The sequence below is a fragment of the Phascolarctos cinereus genome, unplaced genomic scaffold (assembly GCF_003287225.1).
Source record: "Phascolarctos cinereus isolate Bilbo 61053 unplaced genomic scaffold, phaCin_HiC Scaffold_5;HRSCAF=322, whole genome shotgun sequence".
NCBI classification, from domain to species: Eukaryota; Metazoa; Chordata; class Mammalia; order Diprotodontia; family Phascolarctidae; genus Phascolarctos; species Phascolarctos cinereus.
In genome coordinates this window covers 329220775-329231153 of record NW_027555958.1, presented here as the reverse complement: position 1 = coordinate 329231153, position 10379 = coordinate 329220775, and the positions used below count along the sequence as shown (strand labels likewise).

The 10379-nt window shown below is 48.9% G+C and overlaps 1 protein-coding gene across 1 annotated transcript; it reads right to left on the bottom strand.

The window, feature by feature from the left end:
• Positions 1 to 1061: 1061 nt before the first annotated feature.
• Positions 1062 to 9065, bottom strand: NHLH1 (nescient helix-loop-helix 1). The gene is made up of 2 exons (XM_020979596.2): positions 3332 to 9065; positions 1062 to 1932 (listed from the first exon to the last, which is right to left on the bottom strand). Exon 2 carries the CDS (start codon positions 1781 to 1783, stop codon positions 1382 to 1384), a length of 402 nt encoding a protein of 133 aa, XP_020835255.1. The 5' UTR covers positions 1784 to 1932; positions 3332 to 9065; the 3' UTR covers positions 1062 to 1381.
• Positions 9066 to 10379: the final 1314 nt, after the last annotated feature.

The window sequence follows — 10379 nt, the reverse complement described above, 5'->3', positions numbered from 1 at the left end:
GTGAGAAAGAAGAGGCAGTAGCTGGGGAAGGGAAGAAAGGAGTCAGCACTGTCACTCCTATACCAGCCAATGGTCCCTTTAGCTCATGCCCCTTTTACACATTGTATTTGTGTATATGCATGCACATACACACACACACACACATACACACACACACACACACATTTTGATGACCAGGGTAGGATTCAGCCTTCATCCTTTAGCAGAGCTAGAGGGGACCCCCTTCTCTAGAAGCACTTCTGGGCCCAGAGGCCCTGCCAGGAAGGAAAGACACAGGAGAGGCAGTTTCTTTTTGGTGGGGAACAAGGGGGGAAGAGAAAAAAATGTTATATCTGAAGTCATAGAACCTGCAGAGACCCAAGAGGAATGAAATTCACACACATACATACATATACACACACACATACATAAACACCCCATGGGGGTGATGGGACATATGCAGGTAGGTATCTGAAGTCTGCCCATTGGCTAGTTCTCCTCTAGATATATTAGATCTGCTTTGGATAGGCCCTAGGTTACTCTGACCTTTGATCTGACCAGATCTGATCAGATAATACTTTCCCTGGGCCACAAAAAAAAAAATGGAGAGGAAGCAGGCAGAAGGGTAGAAATAGCCAAATAACCCAGACAAGCAAAGCATACAACTAGGAAGAGATAAGCATCAAGAATCAGCTAGATAACAAAAATGATACAGTTTCTTATCTGAGGGGATCTCCAGGGCATGTACCCCATTTACCCTGACTCCAGCCAACTTTTACTTTCCTGGTCCAACTTATTCCCTCCAGCTCTAGGCAGGATTTCCCGAAAAGGGATGGTGAATGTGAAGTGGTGGTTATGTAGGTGAGAGTCAAAGATCTCTAACAATCCAGATGTGGGTAGGAACTACGGCAGCTCGACCAAAAGCTAGGTAGAAACAAAGAACAGACTTGAAAAATAGGGTAAAGGCCACACACTGGCTGACCCCAAAAACATTTCTGACCAGATCAACCCTCTCTCCCTCTCTCTTCTCTCTCTCTCTCTCTCTCTCTCTCTCTCTCTCTCTCTCTCTCTCTCACACACACACACACACACACACACAAATACATATATACATACATACATACATATATACATACACAACTGCCACCACAGCTAACTTGTAAAAATAGCCTCTCTACCCCTGGTCTGAGCTAAGCTGTTGTTTTCCTTGGCCAAACGGACATTTATGAGTCTGGGGTGGCCAGGGGAGGAAGGGAGCTATGATGGGGTGGTGCAGGGACTTAGCAGTCCAGACCATAGGATGTAACAAGAGAGAGAAAGTGAGCTGGGCAGCAAGGTATTCTCAGCTGGGACAGAAAGAGACCCCAAGGGTAGGATTCCCCCAGACAAGGGACCAAAAAGTTCAGACATCCAGGACATGGTTCAGGTAGGAAATATAGCAGATGGCCAGGCGTAAGATTTCAATCTTGGAGAGCTTCTTGTCAGGGGGTAAGGTGGGCAGCAGCTTTCGAAGCTCAGCAAAAGCTAAGTTGAAGGCCTCCACTCGGATCCGTTCCCTAGTGGCATGGGCAGTGCGATACTTGGCTGTGGCCCGCCGCCTCCGCCTCCGTTCCTCACGGCTCAGATGCTGCAGGTCCTTCCGACCAGACTCCCCCATCTCAGGACCCCTGGCCTGACCTCCCCCAGGACCTCCAGGTCCTGTCCTGTCCGAACCCACACCTCCCCCACAGTCACTGAAACCTGATTCTGTCTCTGAATGGGTGGGAGGCAGGTCTAGCTCCATGGGGTCTGAGTTAAGCATCATGATGCAGGGGGCCCCCACCCCGGAGGAGCTTTCCAGCTGGATGGTGGTTGGAGGGGGAGGAGCTCAAGGAGGGACCTGGAATGTTAGGTTCTAGAAGTTCTATTGAGCACAGGCACCTCAGAGTTCCATGGCCCAGCACAGCCAAGATCCTGGAAGAAAAAAAAGGAAAAAGTACTGAACAGTGCAAGTAGAAAGAGAGAAAATTGGTCCTGAAAGGGTTTGGATAATAAATAATAATGAATATTTATATAGTGCTTTTAGGTTTGCAAAGTGTCATCTCATACTATCTCATTTGATGCGTACAACAACCCTGTGAGGTAGATGATGATGATGATGATGAATAAAAACTAGCATTTATATAGCACTTACTATGTACCAGGCACTGTGTTATGCTTTACAATTTTATTATTATTTTACAAAATTAACACCACCATTTTATAGATGAAGAAACTGAGGCTGAGGGGTTTAGTAATTTTCCCAGGGTCACACAATTAGTGTCTGAGGCAGAATCTGAACTCAATTTTTTCTAATCCTCAGTCCAGCCTACCCTGCATAGCTGCTTCAGTGGGATGGAGAAGAGGGAAGTAGTGCATGTATGAAAGTGTGATGGTGTGTGTGTATGTGTGTGTGTGTGTATGTGTGTGTGTGTGTGTGTGTGTGTGTGTGTATGAGAGAGAGACAGAGAGACAGAGAAACAGAGAGAGAGACAGACAGAGAGAAAGACAGAAAGAGAGAGAACAACAGAAAGACCTAGGGAACAGAAATCAGAAATTGAAAAAGAAATTGATCTATTATCAAGGAGTAAAAAACTAAGGAAGTAAATGACAGAGACTGAGAAGAGAAAGCAGAGAAGAGGTGAGAACAAGGTGGAAAAAGATGGGCACTGAAAGAAGGAAAAGGATTGTAGGGGTTGGGGAAGGAATACATATGATTTTGTGCCCCCCTCTCAAAGTAATATGGGGGTTGGGGAAAAAATTTACTACAGTGGTGCCACTTCCCCAGACCCCATATGTTATTTTTGTGGCTTTTAAAGGTGAGGGCAGGTGAGGTTGAGGAAAGGTGAGTGAGCACATATATATATATATATATATGATATATATATATATATATATATATAAATAATATATATATATATATATAATATATATATATATATATAAAGGTGAATGAGCATATATATATATGCATATATATATATATATACGTATATATATGTATATATTATTGTGGAATGAATTAAGTAGACCTATTGAGAGACTGCAAATTTATTGAGGCTGAGCACCCCTACAACAAGCCCCTCCAAGACCACTGGGACCCCACCCCCACCCTGAGACAGACAGACAGACACACACACACACACACACACTCTCTCTCTCTCTCTCTCTCTCTCTCTCTCTCTCTCTCTCTCTCTCTCTCTCTCCCATCCAATCTCAATGCTGCACAGCTCCACTTCTCCAGAAGTCCCTACTTGTCTCAGGAAAGTCACCCACACCTTTCTCAGAGCCAACCTTTCCCCATACTATTCCCCCTCCAGTTTTTCCAATTTACCTGGCACTGAGGGTGACTCCCCAAGGTCAAATGGCCTAGAGGCTGATGGAAAGCTCCATATTTAGCCCTAGGTGACTTCAGACTTGGGCTAGGGAAAGAGGGAGGGGAGAGACTTGATACATAAACTTAGAGCCTTCCCTATTACTCCAAATTGTTAAAGGCCCCCCACCAAAAGCCAGAGTTCTCTCCCTGTCTTCCCTCTCTGCACCCAGCCCCTTCCCAGAAAAACACTTCTACTTACCCCTGAGGGTAAGAGGCTAGAAACCCAATGCAATTTGGATGTGTAGAGTAGGAGGGAATTCAAACTCAAAACCAATACACTTTACAGTAGCCAGAAAAGGAACAGAGCCAAGGGGAAAATACACATACAGACTTCCCTATAATCAGCACCACCCCTCACCAGATACCCACCATCCACTCCTATCTCTGACACCCATGAGTTGATGAACGACCTCACAGGGATCAGGGTCTCCCAGTCCAGCTTCACCTCTGTCAGACCTCTGCCTGAAGCCAGGACAGGATGGAGCAAGAGCACCTAGGGTTACCCCATCTTTTCTACTCCCTCCCAGACCCGATGAAAATGTCCTGCTAATCGTCCTTCACCTGCTTTTCTCTGACTGAGGGGACGAGGAGGTGTGGGTGTGCTGTCTCTGGGCAGAAGGAATCACAGGCGGCAATCTCTGAGTATGAGACTGACCTGTTAACACAGCTATCTTCTCCAACCCACTCCATCCCAACCCTCCATCATGTCCCCATCTTGCCCTGCACCCCCATCCACACCCAAGCCATTCCCAAATGCTTCCTTCTCCTTCTGTAATTCCATTTCCTTTATGTGTTCCATGCCTGTCCTAATCTTATTCCTGTTCCATTCAAGTAGTCCTTCTCCAGAGCCAGCCCCTAGACTTAGCTCTAGCTTGGGTCCTGAAAGCAGCAGTTCCCAAGCAAGTGCTCACCCCTAACTCAGCTCCTGCTTTTTTAGCTCCAAGCTCTGAGCATCAAGGAAGAGCAATGGTGAATGGGAGGGCTGCACTACTCCATTGATCTCAACTCCCAAGCTACCCAGGGAACAAGGACAAAGACGGAGAGATGGAGAAACACATAAAGATGAAAAACAAGAGTTGAGTCTTCTTAAAGAAGAGCTACAGAGAGACACCAAGAGAACTGTGACAGAGTGGGAGTAATAGTCCCTCCACCCCCAACACACCCCTTTACCTACACAGGACCCGCCGGAAGGGGTAGTGCTGGCCAGCCAGGCAGGGGCCCCCTGAGGGGCAGCGCTGACCTGGCCCCTGGCTCCTCTGGCAGAACCGTGCTCATCCGTCTGTGCCCAGTAAAGTTTGAATCCAGCTCCTAGGGAGCTTGGGGATGGTGGGGGAGTGCCCTGTGGGGACCAAGGCAGGCAAGAGTGGCACACATATCGTGGGAAAGGGGAGGCGGACAAAAGTAAGGGGAAAGCACAGGAGCTCAGCCCAATCTAGGAACCACACACCAGCTCACACACCCACTCCCGTACACACACACACACACACACACACACACACACACGCACTCATACACACAGGCATACATACACACCTGGGCTGCCCGCCCTATGTATATATATGGTGATGCACAGAACACCCCTAGCCTCCCATTGGCCAGCCCAGGACCCAGATTATCAATATTAACTAGCTAGACTAAGCTGTCATTGGTGGAGAGTCCACTGAGCCCCCCGGGAACTGAAGGAGGGGGCTGGCCCTGAGGGGGTGGGGCGGGAATGGGGAGCGGGGGACATCTGTTCTCCATGCATATTTCATAAGGAAGAAATGGAGAGATAGGAAAAGGGTGAGACGGGGGGACGGCGGGGGAGGCAGTGAGGGCTAAGGGAAGAGCCAGGGGCAGGATTGCAGATGAACCCTCACAGTTTCCTATACCAGAGGTGAGAGAGGACAGAGACACCCCAGGAACTATGGCAGGTGGGGACTCAATCAGCATCCCACTCTGAGTTCAGGATATTGACTTGGCAACATTGTCTATGGACATTCTTCTGACTTTGGCTATTTTTTGGGCATTGCTCCCACTCTCTTCCTCTGAATGACGGAGGTGCCCCAATGGTACAGTTGGGAGAACAGATCCTTGAGTGAGCATGGTGGACTTGAACCATAATAAACCCTGGAAGGGGACCCAGTAATTCTGATTCTCTATTCTTTTCTCTTTCCTTCCCCAAAACCTTGACTCCTTGCCAATCCTTGACCAGCATTTAGCCCACTCTTCTCCCTCTGTCTGTTAGTGGTTATTGCTTCCAGTACATAGCAAGTCCATCTCACGACTCCTTACCTCCTCCAGCAAGGAAAGGGCAGGAGCAAAAGGCCATTCACCCAACCCAGAGCCTAGTCACTTTATCTAAGCTGGGAAATCCAACCTATCCCATTGTGGGTAGGGGGCCACTCTAAAAGAAAGGCATGAGGATTGGAGGCACGAAGGCTGGGGGACACACTTTGGAAAAGAGGCAGATTCTGGGGGATTCTGAGCTAGAGGGACGGGGGTAACACTGGGGAAAAGGGGCAGAGTTGGGGCAGGGGGGAGTGGCTAATGTTTTGGGTACATTCGAGTAATATGAAAACAAGATGCAAAATTACAAGCAAATACATATCCATTATGTCCAATTGAGTGAGAAGCTTCAGTCCCATGCTTAGTCCTCGGATAGATGGTCATGGGGTATTCCAGCAGAGCTTAGGATAGAGGGAACTCCAGGATTGGAGCTGGGGGTCTGGTTTTTCCTCACCAGCTCAGCTTTCAAATGTCTTTCTCAACAAACATTTCCTGAACATTCATAGCAAACCAAGGGTCTGGACAACATTGAAGATGTTAACCCTGCCCTCCTTACTTCTTTCTCACTCCTTACCCATTAACCAACCATAATTACATGCACATGCATACATGCATCCTTGGTCGAATGAATAACATTCAGCAGGTTGCTGGAGGATGGGGAGACAGGGGATTGGGGAGCAGGCAGGGATGTATGTAGGGCAGTACAGCCCAGACCAGTCTAGGAGCAAAAGTTCTTAGGAAGCCTAGTGTGTTAGGATGGGAAGTTGGGTGGTATCTGGATGGGAGAGGGAGACAGGCTCTGAAAAAACTGGGCCTCGATTTCCCCACTGGATTACTTGGGGAAGGTGTAAAAGGACACAATGAAGGGGACCACATCCAGCCTTTGATGCCCTTCTTCCTAAACTACACTCAAGGGCTGGCTTCCCACTCCCTAATCAGCCTTCCTGGATTCTCTCCAGGTTGAGGATAGAGGTAGACTATATATGAGTTCAGTTTACTGGAGGTGTTCCCTGGTCTTTCTTCCACAGACTTCCTCCCTCTCCACCCCCCAGCTGGGCAGTGCCAGCTCCCACCTGGGCAGGCCCAGACAGGTGCCCAGGCCCCAGCAGATGGGCTGAGCTGGAGGGGAGAAGAGGCTCAGAGAGGGGGGAGAAGAAGGAGGGGGGCAGGGGATCAGGTGGCAGCTCAGTTCTTGCATCATCATTGCCATGGCGCTGATTAAAAACCAATCTCCACCTAATGAGCCCCCAGCAATAACAGCACTCCCCCTCACCCCAATGCGCTCCCAAGATACAAGGAGACACAGAGACTTGAGAGACATACAGAGAAAGTCTCAGGGAGACAGAGGCCTGGAGGGAGATACAGACAAGTGGAAAGATGGGGAGACAGATGCAGGAGAAACAAGGGAAATGGGGAGACAGTGACTTGGAGGAATCACCAAGAAATGGGACAAAGAGTATAAGGGAGACATGCATCTGAGCAAGGCACAGAAAGGGTATTGAGGCACTGAGACTCACAGAGATGGGGAGATGATTAAGAGTTATGACTAGACATGGTTCTGGGGGAGAGGAGACATATTGGGGAGATAGAATCACAAAAACATCTAAGGAAAGTCATAATGACTATCAACAAAATGGAGAAATGAAGAGCTATAAGAGGGTGAGACACCAAGGGAAATAGAGACACAGAGGAGATTTTATACCATAAGAAACAGAAAGAAAGAGTTCATTAGAAGTTCAATAGAAGTGCTGGAAAAGGACCTTAGAGGTCATTAACTCCAACTCCCTCTTTTTTTTTTTTAATGGAGAAACCCTGGTTTAGAGAGGCCAGGTGACCTGCCCGACACCACACAGGTAATTAGTATCAGAGCTAGAATTCAAACCCAGACCCTCTGATTCCATGTCTAGTGTTCTTTAGAAGGTCAGGGAGGACTAAACCCCAGTCTCTTTGTGACCTTGGGAATATTACTTCTCTGGACCTCAGTTTCTCCATTAGTAAAGTCTAATGATCTTATGAAGGGAATGGAGTATGGTGGAAGGAGCATTGGGTAGAGTTAGAAGGCCTGGGTTTAAATATTAGCTCTACTACTCTATCTTATGGACTGACCCTTGAACGCTTAAGCCTCTTCTCTGGGCCTTAGTTTATTCACCTTTAAAATGAAGGACCTAGATTAAATGACCTCCAAAGCTCCTTTCAACTCTATCATTCTATGAATCCAGATCAAATTGTGCCTAAACAGGCCTGAAGGAAGAAGGCAGCTGAGGGCATATATGTGAGACCTGGTGTCTCTTTTGCCTTTCAGCTGTTTCCTTGACTCTGGACAAGGACTCTGAGGCCCCACCCTAACACTGGGTGATTGAATTCCCATCACTCTCTTTTGTAATACACTGCTATTGCCTCATACACACCCCCTCCCCACCCACTAACATCTCAGGGACACCAGGCAGGAATCACAATCACCCTGGACAGCTCAGACTCTGGAGCTGAGTCAGAATTCTGGGTTCCTAACCCTATCTGGCAGGCTTGGGGAGGGGGAGGGGAGGGAGGGAGAGACAGTTCAGGGCCCTGGCTAAATCTGAGGTCAACATCCAATCTCTGCCACCCTCCACCTCCATTCCTTACAGGAGAGAATTCTCAGCTAGTTGTTAGGACAGTTCCAGGAGCTACAGGGTGAGCATAGAGGTGTGAGCTGTAGGAGCAGGGGCTGGGATCCAGGTGGGAAAATTATTATTGATATTATAGATTATTATCATTGTTATTTCTCTTTTGTATTTGTATATAGATCTTTCACTTTCCAATGCACTTTCACACTCATTACTTCATTTTAACCTCACAACAACCCTAAAAGGAGGGATAATGAGGGAGAGAAGTTATTGGGTGCAGAGGTTGGGGGGGGCAGGGCAGGGAGGGTAGGGTGGAGCAGGAGCCCAGGCCTCTGGGCTGGGTGGGGGAGGGGGTGGCCTGAAGGAGCTGGGAAGCATTGGGTTTGGCAGGAGAGGGTGTGACATATGTGGGGAGCCCTGGGGACCCAGCCGGGCCTGCGGCTGGCAGGGACAGCAGACGGAGTTAACCCTCCATATTCCGCACTGCCTGACCCTGCCCAGGAGCTGGCTGGTTAGACTGTTATTTTACAAGACAGGGAAGGAAGGAGGCGAAGGGGCCTGGGCATTGGGATAGAAGGCAAGAGGACCCAAGGGCAGTTGTGTCTCTGGAAGGTGACAGCAGTTCTGGGCTCTCGTTCCGTCTCTGTCTCTGTCTCTATTCATCTCTGTTTCTCTGTTCTGGCTCGTCTTCCTGTCTTTCTCTCTCCCTGTTTCTCTTCACCCTTCTCTCTCACTCTCTCTTTCTGCATGTCTCTCTATCTCCGTGTCTCTGAGAGGTGACAGCGGGTCTCCACTCACACTAACCACACAATCTGTCACTCCCTCTGCCGCCAGCCGGGCCTAGATCCCCCCACCCCACCCCAGCCCTTTTCATTGCTCAGCCCCCAAGCCCTCCCTAACCCATGGCCCTGCCTCCCCACCACCACCACCACCTTGCTGCCTTTGTCTCTCCAGGCAACCCTACCCACTCACCTCCCTCCCCCTAACTCAGAGCCCAGCTCCAATCTCATTATGGACTCCAACCTCCCCCCCCAACTCCTACCCCACCCCCATCTTCTTCCCTCCCCCATCCATCTGTCTTCCCCACAGTCCCCGTCTTTGTGTCCATCCATCTGTCACCAGCAGCTCTGTGCCTGCTCTCCTCATGGCCACGCCTGGCCCTCTCCCCTCCAGGCCCTTCTCTCCTAGCACTTATGGACTCTCTTCTCCTGTCTCTACCCTGCTCTTCTTCAGTTTCTCACTTTCATTTTCTCCTTTCTCCTTCAATTTGACCCCTCTCAGTTTCTCCCTCAGTTTCCCTCATCTATTTCTCCTCTCAGTTCCTCCCTCAGTTTCCCTCATCTATTTCTCCTCTCTCTTCCTCAGTTGCTCCTAACAGTTTCCTCTTGCCAACAAGCCTTATAATTACAACCACTTGCTGCATCCTGAACCCAAGATATATTCTGGGGACAGTGGGCTTCACAGGAGAAAGCAGAACAAAGTAAGCAGGGGGGCATAGGTTGGCAGAGCTGGTCAAGTGAGTGAACAAGAACAGGACAGGGTGAGGTTAGGGGGCAGACTGAAGGACCCTTGAGTCCACAGCTCTCAGTCCCTGAGCTCCTGTTTACCTGAGCCAGGGGTTAGGTAACACTCACTTACAGTTGCATCATCTCAATGAAACTGCTTCTCTGGGAACCTCTTGGGGGTCTTCCTCAAATCACTGTCCTCTAGCTCCTGGTTCTCACTGGGTTAGAGTTCACAGGATGGGTATGGGAGTTCTGACACTACTGAGCTTGGGAGTTCAGTAATCAATTTCTGATCTTGTAGCTAAGCAGGGCTTCATTTAGGGCCAGGATTGGGCAGGGATGTGGGACCCAAGCACAAGATGTATAATTGGTGCTGCCATGGTTGGTCCCACTTCTAACCTTGGCTGGAAAGCAGGAGCAATGGGTGGCTTCTCAAGATTGCCCCAACTCTCAGATCCCACCTCCCATGACCAATCACAACAAAATTCCTTACCTGAGTTTCTTCTATCTATTCTGCTTTCCTCCTCTCCCTTTCCCACTGTTTGATGCTGGGTCAGAGAACAATGGTAGCCCTAGCAGAAATCTAAGCCCCAGCTCAGCTTTGCCACATGAGACACCTTCCTCCCTGTC